This window comes from Coenobita brevimanus, chromosome 88 (genome assembly GCF_032717465.1).
Source record: "Coenobita brevimanus isolate Jiangsu-jjx chromosome 88, ASM3271746v2, whole genome shotgun sequence".
Classification (NCBI taxonomy): Eukaryota; Metazoa; Arthropoda; class Malacostraca; order Decapoda; family Coenobitidae; genus Coenobita; species Coenobita brevimanus.
The window spans coordinates 9,995,600-10,017,435 of record NC_137041.1 but is presented as its reverse complement, the minus strand read 5'-3'; the positions used below and the strand labels follow the sequence as shown (position 1 = coordinate 10,017,435).

At 42.8% G+C, this 21,836-nt stretch overlaps 1 protein-coding gene across 1 annotated transcript in view; it reads left to right on the top strand.

The window, feature by feature from the left end:
* Window positions 1–18,990, top strand: part of nclb (PWP1 homolog no child left behind) — a 32,729-nt gene extending 13,739 nt beyond the window's left edge. Inside the window, exons 7-13 of the mRNA XM_080281142.1 lie at window positions 305–479; window positions 2,074–2,232; window positions 3,469–3,583; window positions 4,128–4,218; window positions 5,696–5,929; window positions 6,896–7,103; window positions 18,475–18,990. Coding sequence (XP_080137268.1) covers window positions 305–479; window positions 2,074–2,232; window positions 3,469–3,583; window positions 4,128–4,218; window positions 5,696–5,929; window positions 6,896–7,101 — 980 coding nt within the window. The 3' untranslated portion in view covers window positions 7,102–7,103; window positions 18,475–18,990. The remainder of the gene's footprint in view (window positions 1–304; window positions 480–2,073; window positions 2,233–3,468; window positions 3,584–4,127; window positions 4,219–5,695; window positions 5,930–6,895; window positions 7,104–18,474) is intronic.
* Window positions 18,991–21,836: the final 2,846 nt, after the last annotated feature.

The window sequence follows — 21,836 nt, the reverse complement described above, 5'->3', positions numbered from 1 at the left end:
TGGTACTTTTAAATATAACATCAAATAAGTGGAATTGGAATGAGGGCTTACTGTACTGTTTTGTCAGGTTAACTCACATATTTTGCACGCAGGGTTTTTCATCATCTTAATCATTATCCTGATATCTTTTTTCCCACTCAAAGATTAGGTGAAGTAGGACCCAGAAAGCAAGGAAGGAGGAAATCATGATAAAGGGAGAACTAATGAACAGCATGCCCAATGAACTGGGCCACTCATTCACTTGTCCTTCAGTCCCCCATAATTCTGCCTCCATCGCACAAGATTTTTACTTTGTTATTTTCAGCAAACATGATTGCCATCGGCAGCATGTCTCCGGTCATTAACGTTTGGGACCTTGATGTGGTTGATTCACTGCAGCCTGAGTACACCTTGGGCAAGCTTGGGAAGAAGAAGAAGAAGATTCCTGGAGTGGGACACAAACAACCAGTCCTCAGTCTCTCGTGGAATAAACAAATGGAGTAAATATGAACTTATCATTTATTTACGAAAGTCTGTGATGTATAGCCATTACTGAGAGAAATACCAGTACCCTTATGTATTTTTATTTTAATACAAGTACTGTAATTTTTACTAAGTACTAGGAAATTATAAGCAGTTTTTAATTATAGTGGGACACAAGCAGCCAGTCCATAGTCACTCCTAGAATAAACAAATGGAGTTACTACATCATTAGTTGTGGATCATGGATGGTATGGTCATATGCTTAACTCCTTGAATTTAGTGATGTCTTCTTGAAGATTATTCTTGTTACTACAAGACTATTTTATATTAGGCCCCTTAACCCCAACCAGACTGATTCTTTGTAGTTTACCTCCCCTGAGTCACTGTTTTAAAACCAGTGTAAAATGTACTTCATTTTAGGCTTGCAGCATAGCCCAGGCAGACATTGATTGTGCCTCATATAAGGTCTGCAGCTCAGCAAGGGTTAATAGTGATGGGGCCAGTGAATTTGGCATATGAGCATTCTAGTGTGATAAGTCTCTTTCAAGCTGGAAATAGCATGAATATGCTAAGTAACATGTCACAGATTCATGGGGATGTAATTTACACTGCAGAAGCAAAAGGTAGGCAGGTCTCTATTTTTGGCCATTAATTTTTGAAGCACCTGACAAAGGTAGACTGTGTCTGACCTTTCTTTATCATTGTTTCCTGAACTTTGTAATAGGAGCAGCAGGCTGATTACGTTCAACCATAGTTGTTCTGTAAATGTCAGTCTAAAATTAAGGGCATAACATTAAGTTTTAATCGTACAGGTTTTAGTGAAGGAAATATATTTTGTGTAGCTATAGCTGAGAGAAGTGCCAATACTATTGGTTTTCTTAATTTCTTTTATGTATCTGTTAAGTACTTACATCCATCCATCCACCATCCAATCCTATGTTGCCCGTGAAGAGCGTAGGAGCCCGGGGCTAGGCAGCTGGTCCCGACATTTAAGTTGAGAGTGACCAGCCTCACTCATCCCTGAGTGGCATTACATGAGCAATAAACCCCAGCCAACACTTGGATATAAACCTTCACCGGCTCAATCCGATTGGAGCGCAATAATTACCCACTAAACTACCAGGCACCAAAATTTGGTTATATGGTTACCACCCAGCATAGTAAATGGTTTCCTGGTGTACAGGAAACCATTTGGCTTGTCACTTAGTGTAGAGCCACCCACAGGCAGAAGGAAGAGGAAAGAATGAAGGAAAGAAAGACAGAAGAGGGAGCGTAAAGTCACCCGTAGGCAGAAGAACAAGGAAAGACTGAAGGAAAGAAAGACAGAAGAGAATGGAAGGAAAGAAGGATGGAAAATTTTTTATTATCAGTGCTATGCATGGTCTGCTGTATTAAATGTGACCATTAAAAGATGATGCATGAATGATGCTGAGGCCCATTTCATTGCGCATGCTATTTATAGTTTGCCCACTATAGTAATCTACATTATCTTTATTCCTGGATCATACCTCACCTCATCCTTAAGTGGGGAAAAAGGTCAGGTTGATAATAATGATATGTACCTGGAAAGCACTGTACTGTATACATACAGTATTTTTATTCACTTTGCAGGCATGTGTTAGCAAGTGGATCAGTGGACCAAACTGTGATCTTGTGGGACCTTCAGTATGGTTCAGTAGCATCTCAGCTAGAGTCTTTTGAAGAGAAAGTTCAGACCCTCAACTGGCACCACAAGGAGCCCCACACTCTTCTCACTGGTGCATGTGATGGGTAAGTAATTTTTTGAACCCCTTAAATTTGCTGATGTATTATTTTGAGGCTTACTTCTTGCCACAGTTGTATTCATTCACTCTACTATTGTTACTCATAGCCAGTTTGAGTAAGCTTAGGAAGGACTTTTAGAATTGATGGAGGTAGGTATACATTCTGTTGTTTTTATTAAAAGTGCACTTTTCCAAGGAAACAAAAATATTTGGACGTTGCAAGAATATAATGCAAAACTTAATTGATTTGACGAGGTTAACCCCTTCAGTCAGATGCCATATTATATTAATAATATATAATAATACATATTAGGGGAGCAAAGGGGGATAAAAGAAGAAGAAATATGGAAGAATGTGTGGAAATTGATTTTTTTTTTTTTTTTCCCCTCAATTGAACAGAGATTGGGTAGCTAAATGTATGTAAATGAGGTGGAGGGGAGAGGGGGAAGCCTAGAATGAAATGGAGGAATAAGATGGAGAAGTTGTAAATGAGGTGAAGGGGAGAGGGAGAAGCCTAGAATGAAATGGAGGGAAAAGATGGAGAAGTTTATGAGAGAGAATTATAGAAAGGGCAGACCAGTGGCAGAGGACAGGGTGGCTTGAAGGTGATTCATATGTGACCACTCCTTCTGGGATGAGTTGTTTGGCTATAGATAGATTGATAAATAGGCTGCTGCTACTTGAATTTAGTTTTGCCTACCAGTAATGTTCTGTATATCAGCCATTGCAGAATGATTAAAAATATGTTTCACTGGTTGTTAAACCAGTGTTTCTTTGTGTGTAAAATTATTTGACTGAAGATGGTAATTCTGAGTTGGTATTTCATCATCATCATCAGCTCTCATTTCTGAGTGGCATTATGTGAGTGATAAACCCCAAACACCGCTTGAATATAAACCTGCACCAGTTCAATCCGATTGGAGTGTCTTAATTGCCCAGTAAACCACCAGGTGCCATAATGTGGTTATATGGTTACCAGTCAGCAGAGTAAATGGTTTCCTGATGTACAGAAAACCATTTGGCTTGTCACTCAGTGTAGAGTCACCCATAGGCAGAAGGAAGAGGAAAGAATGAAGGAAAGAAAGACAAGAGGAGGGATGGAAAGAAGGAAGGATGAGAGGAAAGGGCAGGCACCTGAAAGCAGGACTACATTGAGTGAGTAGATGATGAGCACCCCCCACCAAATCATTTGCCCTTAATTTGACAGATATATCGATATTTTAATCATGCACTACATTTTCAGGAAAGTGAGGATATTTGACTGCCGAACCAATGACAGTTTCAAAACCTGGAAACTAGATGGTGAGATTGAGTGCGCAATATGGCAAGTGACGGCCAGTGAGCCACATAGCTGTCTGGTAAGTGGTTGTTGGTTGACAAGAAGAACTTTGTTAACCCCAAATTTATCTCGTGTTTCCTTGGTTTGCCTGTAGAAGCCATCCTTTTCCATGTTCAGGTTGTGCATCATTTCACTTATTTACTCTCTCAACATTGGTTAGTTAATACTCAATAACCAATTAATATATTTATTCTGTATTAAAGGAAATTTAACAGATTCATGATTGTTCATGAATTGACTCTCTGAGAGGTGTGTATGAAATGCATGTACAGTATGAAGAAAAATACCAAAAATATGTGCAGAGGTTAGGCTTGTGAGATGGAGTTAGGATTCCAGAGAGTCAAATGATGTGTGAATGATTGTCTGACCTATTTCATTAGGCATGCTGTTTTTAGCTCTTATATTTTTGTACATTCTTTTGCTCTTTTGTGAATCTTACCTTGTCCCATTTTTGGGTGTGACAAAAGGTCATGTTGATGATGAAATGCAAAGAATTGTGTTATGATTTACAGTTGTCATATCTGTGCATATAATGACTGAGTAGTAATATAATTTTCCCACAGGCAAGCACAGATCAGGGGACAGTGTTTGCTATTGATGCTCGACAGGAGAAGCCGCTGTGGACTTTGAAAGCTCATACTGATAGCTGCACAGGTAAGCTTACATCCCTTCTGCTTCTCCCCATGTTTCTCACATTCACACATGACTGCTTTTTCCCATGTCATCCTCCATTTCACTTTCTACTGTTTGTTTGTTTTCCCTGACAGAGGCTGACCCTTCTCACAACATGAATATATGTTGTGGTTAAAGTACAGTAATTTTAATGAACCTTGGCTATGAAGTAGGAATGAGTCCCCATGGTTGCAGTCCTGGTCATATCACTCATTCCATAAGACTATTTATGGCCATCAGTTTTGAGGTGAAAGGAGTTGTGGATCTGTCAGGTTAGAATGAATGAACTGTAATAAGCTGCACATTTTTTACCATATTTTGCACTCATCATCTCTTCTGAAGTTCACATCACTTGTGTTTCTTCCCATGAATCTCACATTCACACTTGACTGCTCATCCCACACCATCCTTCACTCCCCTAGTTCCTGTCACTTCTCTCATTTCCGTTTTCATCTCACTCCTTTGCAGTAAGTACCAATAATCTTCATTATGTTATTTCCTCCAGATATTACAAGTATTATTTTATTTATTTATATATATATTTTTACAGAGTGTGGCTGAAAGCTTTTTATCATAGGTTTTCATTTTTTTTCTACTCCAACATTTTTGCTTCACTTCAAAATAGTGTATTTATTTCAGAGTACGATAGTGTACATTATTATTTATTCCAAGTGTATCATTGATGGTACTTTTCCTTCTTTTTTTATTAATGTCTTAACAGTATTTTTTTTTTTTTTTTTTTTTAATACTCACTATATTTCTATATTTCTTCTTTCATGTGAACTCTATACTTGCATCCTCAAAAAAAAATGCTTCCATTTTTCTTCCACTGCTCTTTCAACCTTCACATCCCACCAGGCTTTTCTTTCTTTATTATTAAATACTCTTTACCAAACACCCCCTATCAAACACTCTTTGTATGCTCTCTACAAACAACTGAACTGCATTTGTTTCTGATTAACTGACCCAAGCTCCTCTTTTATTTATCATTTGCATTCATTCACCACTAATTGTTTCTTGGATTAATCTCTCAGTATGAGAACTATGGTCACCAGTATTTGCCATGCTTCTCTCAGTTTTGTCATGCATACCAAGGGGATTGTAATTATGATAGACAGATTCCAAGGAGTTTTGGAACTTTTGAGATCTTACAAGTTTAACAGCATTTTCTTGGCTTTTTAAAGTGCGGGACTTATCTTTTCTCTCCCATAGCACCTCATGGTTTTGATAGTTTCTTTCAAGTTTAATAGTGTTATAACAATCATCAGAGACATTAATTATATTAGTGGGAAGAGGCATTAGTCATGGCAGATGTAATGTGCTTACACATTAGTTCAAATCTCCAAATTTATATGCTGCAGGGTTTCCATGAAGTGAACCTTGGGGCAACACAGAAAGTAGGGTATGTATCGAGTGAAATTACTTACAGTACTTCTCAAATTTAATCTTCTTCTTGCAGCAATACGAATGAGTCCTCAGTGTCCTGGCTGCTTGGTTACTGTATCTTCGGATAAGAGTATCAAGGTGTGGGACATTTTGGAAGGGAAGCCAAGCTTCATTGAAGAAAACCTCCCCCTTTTGGGCGTTATTCAGTGTCTAGACTCTTGCCCCGATGCTCCCTTCGTCTTCTGTATGGGTGGTGACAATAAGGAAGGCAATTTTAAAGTTTGGGACATTCGCCAATCCAGTAATGGTAAGTACTGAAAGCTAGGATATTTGTTAGAAGTGGTATAGTGGTAGATGATTTTACACAGTCTATATTTGCTGGAGGGGATTCCATTTGTGTGATTACACTGGCATAGCTGGGCAGCTGCAATGACCAGTTATGCAAATGCCCTCTCGCTGTCCTCTAAAAGGGGGATGGTGGACTACAGGAGTGGAGCAGCTTCAACCAGCGGTCTACAGGGTTCACATTTCAGATGTACCTAAGGTTACAACAACTAGAGCTAATAGAGTTACACAATCTGTATTTTATTGTAACAGACCCTCGTTATACAATGAACCGGTATGTGATGAATCGCTTATACGGTGAGGAAAAGTTAGGATCCTCTTTTCTAAATAGGATAGCATTTTCACTTATATGATAATTATGATCCCTCAGTGAACTCTTCTGGTTGATGCAATTGCTGACTTGCAAACTTACAGCCATTTTGTTTGTTCCAAGATGGCCTTTGAACTCGTCACAGTCAGTTACGATAGTGTTAGAACAGTAGTGTGCTTTTGGAGTTAAGCAGTAAGTGAGGTGCAGTGAAGTGAAACAACTGCCTACAGTATTTGGGTAAGTTAGAAGCTTATTTTTAGATGTATTTTTAGTGGTAACCAGCAAGTGAGGTGCAGTGAAGTGAAGCAGCTGCCAGTTTAGGTGACCTGAAAACTTTAATATTTCATTGGGTGGGTTACCCTTGGCCGAACACGTATCCCCACTGTACCTACATTATTATTGAATTGATGTACAGTAAATCATTATGCAAAAGATTTTTTCACAGTCATTGTAAAACAAGGGCACACTGTACTGACAATAACATACAGTATGTGGTATTTTTGTGTACATAGTATTACTCCTGTGTATTTTACACAGTAGACATTGTGTAATTCCAGTATAACAAAAACAAAGAACCTTTTCTTAATTCACTGCTGATAGTTTATTCATTCTCAACAGTGCGTTCGAGATTCTGCAGCCGCATTGGTTTACCAGAAGATAATGAGGAAGAGGAGACAAACGGTAATGATGAAGAAATGGAGGTGGATGGCAAAAACTCTCAGAATGCACAAGAAGTTAAGGCTATTGCCAGTGGGTCAAATCCCAAGCCCAAGTTCAGAAAGAAGAAAGGTGGTCACTTGGATCATAGGAGAAGAAAGTTTTGAAGGTACTGTTTTTATATACTTTTAGAATATACATTTTAAAGGACATACATCCCAGAGTTTTTGAGGAAGCTACAGTGGAAAATATTTATGACTGTTAATGCCTTATTTAACTTAGGTATATTTTCCGTATTTTCTGTTAACCATCAGTACTGAACAGTTTATGACTTATCCGGCCAGGCTTGTAAATAATGGTTAAACAAACTGTGAATATTTTGTAATTTGCTGTCATTTCGGTATTTATTTTCTTGTTAAAATATTGTAAAATGACCTAAAGTTCATTAGGAACATGGAGTATGCTTGACCCTCCATTTCCCGGACTAAAAGGGGGAGGGGGAGCAGTCCGGGAACTCCAAAAAGTCCGGGAATCGCAAAAGTCCAACCAAACATACCATTCCCCGGACTTTTACCATAGTTTGTCTGAATTCTCCAATATTGTGTGGCAGTTATTCCAATATTCAAGAGCATTCGGGAATGTTGGCCACGTATACCAGCATAAGTAACATACAGTGTACACAAAGTAATAACACTGACACAATGACAATAATAATAACATTGACACAGTAGTGGTATTTTCCTAGCTACAACCCTACGAATGGTTGGTTAGACAGTTGTTGACAAGAATGTGGAGGATATGATAGAAGAAGATCAGAAAGCTGAAGAAAAAGAAGAAAATGAACAAGGAATTTAACACCACATGGTGAGCTTACCACTCATCGGCTGACTGAGATACAAACATGCAATCACCGAATGTGATCTCGATCTTGGACCGAATCGGCAATTTTGATTGGAAAATATTTTAATCTTTATCACCATATGGGTTTGCACACCAAACTATCTGTCTATCTATCTATTGCCAGACGCCTCAATCCCGTTTGGGGTGGCCACAAACAAATCGCCTCCAAGTCACCCTGTCCCCCACCATTTCACTGCCCTGTTCCAAACTCACAGCCCCCTCTCTCATATACCTCCACCCCCTGGGGGTAGTGTTTTTTTTCAAGAATACTTCCCCAGTATCCCTGCTGTTGTCATCATTTTTGAAAACAAAAATAAACATTTTTTTGGGTCATTGCAAGAAATAAAAATGTTTTCCCCTTGTCAGTAATTATTTAATGTAGCACAGTGTAATGTAGGTGGATGATGTTGGTTGGCAACAGATGGCCCTGGAATGTACAGGCAGTCCTCATTATGTATCAGCTCACTGCATGGAATGGCCTTGTAGGAGCAATTGCTCATCTGCGGTTGATGGGTCTCCTTGATCAGATAGATGGGGGTTGCTTTTCTGCCACTACTAATCATCATCATCATCATCATCAACATCCAATCCTACATCGTCCCATGAGAAGCGTAGGAGCCCAGGGCTAGGCAAGTTGGTCCTGACATTTAATATGAGATTGACCAGCCTCACTCATCCCTGAGTGGCATTACTTGAGCAATATACCCAAACCACCCCTTGGATATAAACTTTCACCGGCTCAGTGCGACTGGAGGGCCGTAATTACCCACTGAACCACCAGGTGCAAAAATTTGGTTATATGGTTACCACCCAGCATAGTAAATGGTTTCCTGGTGTACAGGAAACCATTTGGCTTGTCACTCAGTGCAGCGTCATCTGTAGACAGAAGGAAGAGAAAAGAATGAAGGAAAGGAAGACAGAAGAGGGAGGGTAAAGTCACCCGTAGGCAGAAGCATGAAGAAAGAATGAAGGAAAGAAAGACAGAAGAGGATGGAAGGAAAGAATGATGGAGGAGAGGAAAGGGCAGACACCCTAGAGCAGCAATAAATCGAGTGAGTGGATGTTGAGCGCCCCCACCTACGCTACTACTACTGAGGAATAAAAGAAAAAAAAAATAACATGATTAGCTACAGATGATGATGGTGATGGCTACTATTGACCCTATGAGGTAAAACTGTATGAGTAATGTGTACATGCAAACTAGGTAACTGTAGTTCATCTGTATCAGCCTGATGGTGGGTTTTGTCTATTTTCAGCTTATTTTCAATAGCTTTGTGGCAGAAAAAGAATACTATAGTTCAGCCTCATAGTGTCTGCATTTCTTTGTGTCAGGTTTTGTGGAGTTTTCAGATGCATAGAGGGGAATGGAGGGGAGTTTGTTGGTTGTCACATGGAGAGAGAAAATGAGCTTTTTGGATTAGGGAACAAAAGTAAAGGATATACAAGTAACTGCAACTGAAAAAAAAAAAAAAAGTGTTGACAGGCAGGCAGTCTTTCATTGAACAAATATCAGATGAGCAACATGGGTAATGGAGTGGCAACTCAGAGATGGAGTGTGACAAAAATGTAAACAGAGAACAGTATGGAATGATAAAATAGAGATTTGATGATGTTGGATGGAACAGGCTACCAGCCAATAGGTAAGTGTAGAGAATGATGCAAGAAGCCATCATCATGCAGTGGAGTGACACTGGCAGTTGATAATCTTGCCACTGCCAGATTATTACTGTATTATAATTTTTTTTAATAGCTCAGAAGAGCCTTCATTAATCTTTTCAGTATTAAAGATCTCTCCTGAAGTGAATAAAATTTTCTGATGATTAGCTGGAAGAGATCTTAAAGACATTGTCTTCAAGGGACGAATTATTTGGACCAATGAGACTCAATTTCAAGTGCCATAAGAGACAACAACTTGTGTAAAAAAGACAGTTACAGTGAGTGTCCTCTTGTTTTGTATTTTTGAGTAAACTTACAGTGGACTTGTTTTGGGAAACCTGCTATGGTTGAGAAACCATTTAGGTGCTGAGATTATCAGGTGCTATGTGCTGTCAGCATGTCTCTCTCTTTGAGGCTTGGTTGCAGTGTATGGCTTGAGGTGTAGGTATAGGTATTTCCACTCAATTTCCATCTTATCACTCTCACTGTGTAGTATATTGGTGTGTGTGAAACATGTCTGTGAAGAAAAATACTGTAAAAAGATGTGCAGATGGTTAGGCATGTGCAGTGAAATCATAATTCTGGAGACCTGAATTATATGTGAATGACGGTCTAGCCCTTTTCACTGGGCATCCTGTTGATAGTTTTCCATCCTTCATCCTTTCTCTTGCATTGTTTTCTGGAGCCTCCCTCTCCGTATCCTGAGGTGAGAAAAAAAGGTCAAAATGATGATGATGTAGTGTTTCTTTTGAACTTACTAATCTTTAACTTTAAATGATGTATTTATCTCTTCCTCTGCAGGTAGTTTATGTTGTGCACAACATTTTATATTGTGCTTAGACTCCTTAGGTGGAACATTGCTGTATTTTAAGGAGGATATTCTTCTCACGTAATTTTATCCTTGGCTCTACTCATTCCTCTTCTTCCTGTCCCTCTAACGAGTAGGTCACTTTAAGGCTTCCTCTATTGTGTAAGCAAGCATATGGCGGCAAATGCTCAGAGTATGTGGTGACTTATGTAGCTTGTCCTAAGGAAAAGTCAGCACAATATATTGCATCATATAGTGTGGTGGGAACCTTACCAGTGTCATCTGCAAACAGGTATAGAATTTACTGATGTATTAGTTGTTATTGCTCAGCCTCAGTCATGCCTGGCCCAGCACATCCATCAACAGCGTTTAAGCAACCTCTGTGGGATGTTCCAAAGGTTCCCTTTGCTGTAGGCACTGGAAATGATCCTGCCCATGGTGGCACTGTGCACCTCAGGCATGGAAGAGCAGCTGCACCTTTGGCCCAGGAACAAAACCTCCCCAACCTTCCATGTATCCTGCAAGGAGGACCTTGGACAGCCTGGGAGAGCACTGTCTCCCTGCATGGGAGGTAGCTTCTGCCTAGACTGCCTTTTTGCTTATGTATTAGTAAAAATTATTAATATTCCATCACTTCGGTGCCAATCACTGTTTATCTTCTTCAGCATCGCACAGTTTTGTAAGGTGGATCCATCTTGCTTTGCTATCCTTATCTTCATTGCACTGAAATAGACATCTCAGTCATTGTCTTCTCTGTAACAGACTCAAAAGGATCATCTTGTTTGTTGCCGTTTGCTTTCCTTTAAACTCCTTTATACTAAGTCTAGGCATCCCAGTAGTCTGTGAAGTTGTGCTAATATGGCACTATCATACTAGGCTGGTTGATTGTGATTAAATGAAAAGTATTCTTGCCACTCTGCTTTGAGCCTGTATGTGCAAGGATATATCTTTGATTTTTAAAATGGGGTGGCCTAAGAGTGGCCAACCCCAATTACTGGATGACTCAGGGAGAACTCTTAGCTTGCCTGTGGTTGATGAATGTCACAGTCACACAAATCAGGGCTGCTGTTCTCATACCACTGCTGCTGCTACTGTAATGACCGAACTGAAACTAAACAAATTAATCACTGGTGGCCGAGATCAAATCCTGGGCCCTCGAGCTTCATAGGGGCGCATGTTACCACTGAGCCAAAGAGGATCCCCACTTAGCCTTTAAGCAATGCGAGCTTTTATATACCCCATTACATCACTTTTTTCTCCCTCTGGTGATTAATATGGTTAGTTTCGAACACGTGGTAGCGTAGCAATGGAGGCCACCATTGGGGGCGCTGCGGACCACACCGGACAGCCCAACCCCGGGATGTAAGGCCAAGGATGCTGTCAGCAACATCATTGCCCTCTAAGCCTCGCCTCATATCCCACACCTTTGCCAACCAATGCAGTACAGTATCACCAAGGGCAACCCAACACCCCCAGAAGGAGCCCACAGAGGAGCATGTACAGAGCGACTGGACTCCGGGCGACAGGGACATAAGTCCGCCTGGGCCACACGCCCCTATGACCCGGAGCTCGCCCGCCACCACCATAGCAGGAAAGCGAGACTACCTTCCTGGCAAGCCGACCACTGACAACCACAGGGTGAAGCTATTACTCAGCTCCAGTCAGCATCCCTGAGACGGCTGGTAGCCACTCAACCCTCCTACAGGAAACGGCCTGCAGCCGCTCCGGCGGTAGCCACTCTGAAGGTGCCCTTGAGTCGGCCTGTAGCCGCTTCGTCCCCCAGGCCACAGCCAGTGGCCGGACCTTAGCGACGGCCGGTAGCCACTCCTCCGTCAGGTGGTGACTCCTGCCCACAAACCTACGACCCAGAGGGAGACCCCAGCCCGGAGGAGTATTGGAGAGGCCCTGTAACTACCACTGGGCTCTTCTCACTACAGCCGGTTCTTGAGAGGACCCGCCTGGTGGACCCCGACGGAGGCCGGCGCTACAGCCCACTCCTGATGGCGTCCCCAACTGCTGGAGACTGCAGCCCCCAGGACCTCCAGACCACCACCAGGACCCACGGGTGGGACATCCCTTCATCCCGACGCCGGAGATCTTCGTCCTCCTTCAAGCACGTGAGCAAGAGGTTCAGGCAGCTGTTCGGCCCCAGCCCAGAGGGCCAGACTCCCGCCCCAAGCCCTGAAAGTTCCGGACCCTTCGCCACCAGCAGCCCCGGCTGAGAGAGGACGCCCCTACGCGTGATACCGTGGCCCCTGAATACGGAGGCCCCCGGCGGAACTCAGCCTCGTCAGTAGTGAGGCTGTCATTCCCGCCGTCCTTTTACCTGGCCGCCATTACGCCCAGTCCCAAATGTGAGTGACAGTGAAAGCACAGTGTCCGTGACATAGTGAAGTAAGGGCAGAACAGTGAGTTATCAGAATATGGAAAGTCAGTGAGAAAAGCATCAGAAATAATGTAAACGAGAGGATACTTGCTTATCTGATATTAATGCCAACCAATCAAACCTAGTGTATTCAGGGTACAGTGATTATAGGTGTGCGCGTGAGGCGCGGGGAGTGAGTCTCACAAGGGGGGGGGAGAAAGGGGGGGGGTGCGGGGAGTGACTTGTGAGGCTAGGAGGGAGTTATGGTAATACTGGAGAGAGGCAAGTATTAACAATGAGGATTACACGTTTTCCAATAGCGAAGGGGCTTTGGTAATTGATTTTATTCTTGGTTTACTCTTACACTAGATATTGGGACGAGAGAGTGTCGTACAGGATTTACGGGTAGCGTGAGTGGGGGAATATCACTAACACCTTCTCGTATTACTTCTTTAGAGCTCACAGCAGTAGGGGTGTATTACTACGGAGGAATTTCCAGGCGGCACAGTCTTACTAATTGTATGTAAGGGATGTCACTCATAAATACAGTTCATCAGATCTTGGTTCGCACACTCGTCCTTTATTCTCTCACTGTGATCTTACTTGCCCCGATATTCACTATATTAAGTCACTGCACGAAACTACACTAGGCAAAGTCACACTTAACCTAAATCACTTGCACTGTTTCTGGGCAGCATCACACGTATTCATCGTGGGGGCAGGGGCGGGAACACGCTGTCGGCAATCCTGCCGGGCTAGGGGCACCACAAAGGGGAGGCGTGCCAAGAGGGCACGGGACAACTCGTAGGGGCGTCCTCTCGCGTCCCGGGCTACCCGTGGCTTCAGGGCTGGGCTCAGGGTTATGGCCCTCGGGACTGGGGCCAAATAGCTTCAGGAACCTCTGGTGTAAGTCTCGGCCGGAGATGGGAGCCTTACGTCGTCGTAGGGGCGTATGGAGATCGCACCCGGGTGTCCTGGGGAGGATCGGGAGAGACTGCGGACTGCGGTCTCCAGCGTCTAGGGGCGCCAACAGGGGAGGGCTGCGGCATCGGCTTACGCTGGGGCCCATCAGGTGCGTCTGTTCCAGAGCCAGGTGTAGGGAGCGGAGGCCAGGGGAGGCTGTGAGGCCTGTCTGGGCCACTCTGGTACGGGAGGCCTGGGCACTTGTCTCCTGCCGGGGTGACGTCTCGCTCCTTGCCTCCTTCCGTGCACCTTCGGAGCGACAGTGGGCCGTCTCACGAGGGCGGGAGCGACAATAGGCCGTCTCTACCGGGGCACCTTCGGAGCGACAATAGGCCGTCTCACGAGGAGGGGAGCGACAATAGGCCGTCTCTACCGGGACACTTTCGGAGCGACAATAGGCCGTCTCACGAGGAGGGGAGCGACAATAGGGCGTCTCTACCGGGACACTTTCGGAGCGACAATAGGTGTGTCTGTGGTAATATATGTGTAAAGGTGATTGCTTAGAGTTTTTGTGTCCTGCCTCTCTTTATTGCACTAAGCTCCGGTCTCGAAAGAGGACCCCGCTTCACGTTAGGTGTTTTAGGAACGAGAAGTCGAGCCTACTTACACCTAGCATTACAGAAACAGTGAACGCGGCCAGGCAGTGAAATAAGGGTCTGTCTCAAGTGAACACTCTGCCATATAGTGACTCCGCCTCACATTAAGATCATACGGAGGCCCCAGTGCAAGAGCAATAATTAACGACACGACAGACAAACCAGCAGTGAAAATAGTGCCACAAACTCCACCAATATACAGAACCTAGACTTTCCCAAATAGTAGTGTTTAGCTTCACTGCCCTAAGTGCTATTCACCTTACCCGATCTTGTCCTAAGTAGTATCCCGTGCGATACTAACACCCAATATCAAAGCCTGAGAAATATAATTGTCCAGCATAACTGTAATTGTGACTTCTGCCCGTTCCACTGTAGAATTTAGCAGTACACATGTAAGGTTGTTGCGTTGAGTTTTTGTGTCCTGCCTCTCTCTTATTTGTCTAAGCTCCGGTCTAGAAAGAAAATCCAGCTATACCCTAGGCGTTATACCCCATTACACTACCACACACCTTTACATGTCACCCTTTATGCACATATACCCATCATCCTTACTGAAAACTCTAAGTGGTAGGGCTGTCTCATTCAGAATTGGTGTAATAGTATTAGTAGGAATATTTTTGTAATATGTTGGTGGATCATGTGGAGAATAATTAAAATGTTTTATTAAACTGGTCCCTTCCTCAAACTGAGAATTACGAGTATCTTCCATCTCTTTAGATAACAGACCGCTCCTCTGACCACCACTTACTCTCCTGTCAACTTCATATAAAATACACTCTTGATCACTTAATCAGTTTCCTTTCTCGAGACCACTAACACTGTTGACCTTCAGCTTGTTCACCGTGCAAGCCCTCTGGACAGTGGGCAAGTCGCCTCTTCATTTGCTACCGCTTTATTGAAAATAGGCAAGTAGATGATTGGTAAATACGTGTTTAATACCATGCAACACATTTTTTTTTTTTTTTTGCATAATTAGTTTCAGTCATATCTTCATTGTGTTGATCATGAACAAGTGGTTGGGGGCAGATACGTGTGTCATGAAAAATTAAACATTGCAAACTCGTGCCGTGGTTTGAAAATATTTTCTAACTATTGCCCTACAAACCAGTCAGTCACCTCGCCTGGTTGCCTTGGCGGTTCTCTGGCTTCCTCTCAAGGCTTCGTCTCCCTCAGCCTCTCTGTTCATCCACCTCGCTTCACGTCCACACCCACCCCATATGTATGTAGCACATCTATGTATTCTCGGGTACCTCTATGCAACTGTCTGTGTTGTCTTTCTTTCACTTCTGAATGGAGTGAGCAATTCTTTTTGTCTACTTCTTCATCATCATCATCATCACTGTATCGTCCACCTCACCTCACGTTTACGCCTGTCCCACATGTAGCATTTCAGTATTCTCGAGCAGATTTTTTTTATCAGTCTTTATGCATTTTATTTTGTTTCATTAACTCACCGTCATTATTATCATCATCATCATCATCATCATCATCATCATCATCATCATCATGATCGTCGTCGTCGTCGTCGTTTTCATCTTCATTAACAGCATATTAATTGCTATTTTAATTGCTTTTATTAGTACCAAGAATTTCAGTCAATATCCATGAACCAAGTTTTAGTACCCAAATTCCTCTCTAGAGCTCATCTTTTCACATTTTGTTGCTTACTCGAGAGAATAAACTGCAGATGTGTTTAATGATAACAGTAACAGGATCTAACGTTCGGTGAGGCATGAAAAATACAGGTAGGGCACATTGCTGGAACACGCTTCTCACCTAAGTTGGGCCAGATTTCGTCCTTTTGCAGTTTCATTTCACGGAGCTCACTGGCACTAAATGATAGTACTATGGCAATGCATCACTTACGTAACACTTCATCCTGACTACCATATTCTATTGTTAATCTGTTTCTACAACTCAGCATTCATGATGAAGAGATGGCAATTTTAGGTCAAGGTAGAGTATGTGGAGTACAGTGGGCTGTCGGCAAAGTTTTCCTCATGACAGCACAGACGATCAAGGTAGTTAACCTCCTACCCCATCTGTACCTGCTTTGAGTCCAGAGGTGGGCTAATAGGGATCTACTCATGTCTGCTTCCTAAGTGCAGAGCAGTTCGGTCACTAGCCGGTGCCACACTCATGTTGTGCATTTAGTGTAACTGTTGTTCCTTTCCATCCTACTTGTCTGTGCTTGTCCTTAACTTACAGAATAGCTTTGTTAGTTATAATCTTCCTTGTAATAAGCAGCCAAGAAAGGACCAACAGATCTGTTGCTTTTTGCTTTACCTTGTACTTCCTCCCTCCCCCGGAAAAAAAAAAAAAAAAAAAAAAAAAAAAATATTGATCGAAGACTGCTAGCTGTGAGATGGGGAGATCTCTTAGGTCCCACCAGACTTTATTTACTACAAGTTTACAACCGCTGAAGGAAGGATCAGGAACTAGGCGACAAAACCAGACACAGCTCTCGGAGACTGAGAACTTGTATTTGTGTCGAGAGAAACGTGTAATTTAAGATCTGCCTGTGCCACTGGTCAGTGCGGAGAAAACCCTGAATTAATCTTCACCAGACCCATATAATTCTATTCATAACACCAATCTTCCCAGCGTGTACAGCCCCCTCCTAACTCCAACCACCCAACAGCATCCCCGTCTGTCCCACCCACTTCGCTGTCCCCTTTCCCATATAGAATTCAGAAAGAAATTTAATGGTATAGGAGGGTTCGTAGTACCTCTTCGTTAGCGAATTATTCGACATATTACACGCTAACATCCTGCTGTAAGTTATAGCTTTTTAATGTCGACGCAATTTGCATCAGTAACATAGGGGAATAGTGATGTATGATATAAAAAATAAGAAGCTGAGGAAGACGTATTACAAAATTTCCAAATCTACTTAAAATACGACCCCCCTATCCCTCCGTGCCTCAGTGTCAGTTCCTCTAGTACAGAGGTCGCCAGGACCCCTCTGAAGTCAGCAGGGGAGGTTGTTCTGCATCTTTGCGAAGTTTTTTTTTTTATGAGACTGTTATTCCGGGAGTTCAGTAGAGTCAGCCCTTTTCATGTAACCCAGGGCCGTAATTTCTGGGAGGGGGGCTAGGGGGGCTATACCCCCCCCAATGTTTTCTGTATATTAATTTGTCAAAACTTCAACTAAGATTGAGGGCTTACAAGGCTGAACTTGAAAAAGGAAGAAAAACCTGGAGTAGTTTTGTTGAAAATTCAAACAATTCTACATGTGTTTGATCGAATATTTCTAAATTTGATCCAAATTGATCATAAACTTAATCATAATAGTACTTAGATATTGATTGTTTATTCCAAAAGAATAACGGCAGGGAGCTATATTTCAACCTGAATTCTACCGCAGGGATGAAAGAACAATCTTGGTAAAGGTGCAGCATTGTGCAACCAAAATGTAAAATAGCCAAATTTAAAATTAATTCACAGTTTGAGTTGAAAGTTTAGATTGGCAGAATATGAAACCTTTTATTTAAACACCTACCTCCATCATTAAACATCCATGCCTCACATCAACTTCTAGGTAGAATCAAACTGAAAAACATTGGATGGTCTGCAAACTTAAGCACTTCAATTTAATTTTAAGTTTGTTGTACGGAGGTATAAACATTTGTTCTAGGGCCCCCCCCCCCAAATTCTGCTGAAAATTACTGGTCTAACCAGTGACTAACATTTCTAAATGGTTTATGTAACATTTCCTGAGAACTGGCTGTGTGTGTGTGTGTGTGTGTGTGTGTGTGTGTGTGTGTGTGTGTGTGTGTGTGTGTGTGTGTGTGTGTTCTTACCTAATTGTATCTTTACAGGAATGAGTCAAGCTCGTACTGTCCCGTGTCTTAAACCATATTTATCGTACATATCCTTAAATTTATGAATTGTCTTGGCACACACTATTTCATTCGGTAGTGCATTCCACTGATCAACTGCCCTATTTGGGAAACTAAATTTCCTTACGTCTTTATCGCCTCTCTTTTTATGCAGTTTTTTGCAGTGTCCTCTTGCTGATGCATCCCCATAGGTTATGTAATCATTTATGTCTATTTTCTCCTTCCCTGATATGCATTTATATAGCATAATCATGTCTCCTTTTTTCCTTCTCTCCTGTAGTGTAGGCAGATTCAGTTTTTCTAGTCTTTCTTCATAGCTTAGATCCCTTAAGCTTGGTACCCATCTTGTAGCGGCCCTTTGAACTTTTTTGTTATGCTGGATGTTTTTAGACCGACTTCTCGTTCTACAGACACCAGCGACTGAGCGGGGTCCTCTTTCTAGACCGGAAATTGAACACTTACAAAGGAACAGGGCATAAAAACTCGGCAGGACACCTTAACACATCTATTGTCTACTCCGTTTTTTTTTTTATCGAGGCGAAGATGAGCTTGAGAGATTGGTGATTATTGGCTGAATGCAACATTTTTTCATAATCTAGCATTATTAACTGACAACAAATATCTGAGGAACACCTATGTCAACCTAAATTCTCCCTTCCCCCTCTTCCCCCTTTTTTGTCCCAGCAACAAGATCAAGTCAGTGCACCCCTCATTGATCGTGACAATGGTGAACATAAATCTCACGTGACCAGGAGCCACCAATCTTAGAGACTGTATACAAATTATAATCCCGAGGCACCCAGATTCATACTGTGAACTGTACGACCCTGAATTGTGAACTGTGTCTATCACGTATCCTGCGAGGAACGATTACCCCTGCCAGCAGCCCAAGAATTGATGAGTCAGAAATATTGTGATACATACTGTTGCCCTTGTGTAAGATTTGTTAATAAACATGTAGGTGTTGCCTTGAGTTTTTATGCCCTGTTCCTCCTATATTTGTGGTATAGCCCCGGTCTTGAAAAGGACTCGATACTAAGCCAGGCGTTCTTAGGACGGGAAGCCGCCCTAAAAACACCTAGCATAACATATATATATATATATATATATATATATATATATATATATATATATATATATATGTATGTATGTTACACGTAATCGTACTCGAGAGGCCAACCTAAAACTCCCCTTTCTTAAGCTGAATAGAATCATCTGGTGGTGGCAAGAACAGACTGGAAAAGACGTCATCGTTTAGAAAGGGATCAATTGTTACGTAATTTAAATCCACACATACGTTGTAGCTGAAAGTGGTCTTGTAAGTAACCGTGCCTTGAACAGATGTTACGTAACACTCTCTCTCTCTCTCTCTCTCTCTCTCTCTCTCTCTTCATGTCATTTTTCTATATAATCTGTCGCGTATGAACCCTTACGCAACATCATTTTGCAAAGTTAGGCTGCAGACTGAAGCTCCTCACGACTCACTTCGTTTTTGTCCCACTTTTAGCAACGTTACGAAGGCGTCCACAAAACTTACTATAAGCTGAAACATAAACACACGTGCGGACCGTCCTTGCCTTTGGGTAAAAATGGGATACACTGACTTAGAAGCCTCTCATCTGCCTGGTTCCCTGTCCGCCCTCCCTCATACCTGTCTCTCACTGTCGCACACACACACACTTCACCACTCCGCTTCCAACATCCCTCACAGCGATACTTCTCCCGCCGCCTCTTCCCGCTTTGCTTTCCTGTCCTGTTTGTTCCTGTCTTTGTCTCATCGTAGTATTCCGACAGCCTGTCTACAACAAGGAAGGTTCTCGCAGTCTTATCTTGATTCACCGAAAACCGTTTACCATATTTAACCTGAATTTCCAAAGATTCTTCACGCAAGTTCAACCTGATTCAGCGACAGACACCAGGACACCATCCATATTCCACTGGAGCATACTGATAACGTTTAAAATATTCAAGGAAGTAATCTGCACCAATGAACTTACAACCCGTCAGTGGAAGTAATTAAGCTATTCCTCGACTCCCAACAACGGAAAAAAGTAACAGTTTTCAAGACAAATTCTGACAATCAAGAAGTAGCAGTTTAATTAGAGCTGAGAAGTTTTGGTGCATGCTTGAGTGCTTGAGTGTTGCATAAAATTCCTTTACACGTACAGCCCAGCAGTGACCGAACAGTGAAGTGTGAGTGCCGGATCAGGTGACACGATACATCTGGTACAGTCCTGCTCAAAGAAGCAAGATGTTCAACTCACTGATGTCCCCCTCTTCCAGTCCTTGCCCTTCCCCTGTCAAGGAAATCGCTGCCTCCATCAAGAGAGTCAGCAGTCCGAGAAGACATAAATATAAAGCATTCGTCGGTGCCCAGGATCCGATTATCTCCAAAAGTAGAATGACAATGAATGGGGGGTTCACCGATTTTCGTCAGTGCTGTTATTTGGAGAAGGAAGATTCCATTGAATCCACCGATGGCGGTTCATCTGCATCATCTTATAGGTCAGATTCTTGTGACTCCAGTGATGCTATAATAGCTCCTCACACTAATAGGCATGGGCACCACTTCGTCAAGATTCCAAAGAAGGCGTTTGTGTCTGCCGTAGGCCATCTATCACCAAGGCTGTCCAAGAAGTTGGGTAAGGCCATGGAGAGAGAGAAGACCCCAGAAGCACCGAAACATCCGATGTGGCCCACCGTGATGACTACCTACGGGCGCGGTGTGTCCACGTCACCTGTGCAGACCATCATGATGCCACTCGAGCCAAGTCTCACCGCCATGAAAGCGCAGGCCATCCTTGATGAGAGGCGAGACATTCGAATTGCACTACAAATGCTAAGTTACAAAGCCAGTCTACAGAGGCAACTGGAGGCCAATAACAAAGACTCGCCAAATGATAAGGGAGAGGACAGCCCAGACGAGTCTTCAAGCGAGGAGGAGGAGGAGAATGAAGAACGAGAGTACGATGAAAACCATCCGGAACCAGTGAAGAAAAGTTTAACGAATCATATCCAGGTCGACGTTCCCAACCCTGAATCCTTCGCCATCAACCCTGAAATCAACATCCACACTGCAGACGGCCGCGTGGAGACACCAGATTCCTCAGGAGATGATGGATTTCAGGATGAGTCCCTTTTCGACGCACTTGACCTGGCTTCTTTACCGACCCTGACCCCCGAGGATCTGGTTAGCACTCCTGTAGCAGAGGTCCGCAATGTCCACCTGGTGTGTGACTATATCGTGCTGGAAACAGGGCCGCCTACAGAGTCTGTGTTTGTGTAGCTATCCTACTTAGTCGGTTTGTGTTAGCAAATTTGTGGGTCCGCGATTGTCCGACTATCTCTGTCTGCATCTGTGTTGTGTAAGGATCGGATCAGCTCCAGCAGTTGCTCGTATCTGTGTTTGTGTAAGGATCGGATCAGCTCCAGCAGTCTGCTCAACTTTGTGTCCGTCCTGTGACTGTCCAACTAACCTTGTCTCTGTGTTTATGTAATGATCCGATAAATTCTATCAGTCTGCTCATTTCTGTCTGTTTCTGTCGTGTGATTGTCCATGTAACTGTGTATCTGTGTGTAATGATCTGATCAGCTCTGTCAGTGTCCGTCGTGTGACTGCCCAGCTTACTCTGCCAGTGTCTCTGTTTCTATAATGATCTGAGGAACTCTGTCAATGATCACCATGTGATTATGCTCAACGCTGCCTTCATTTTTGTGTCTGTATAATGATCTAACCAGCTCTGCCTATGTCGGTTGTATGATTGTTCGATCA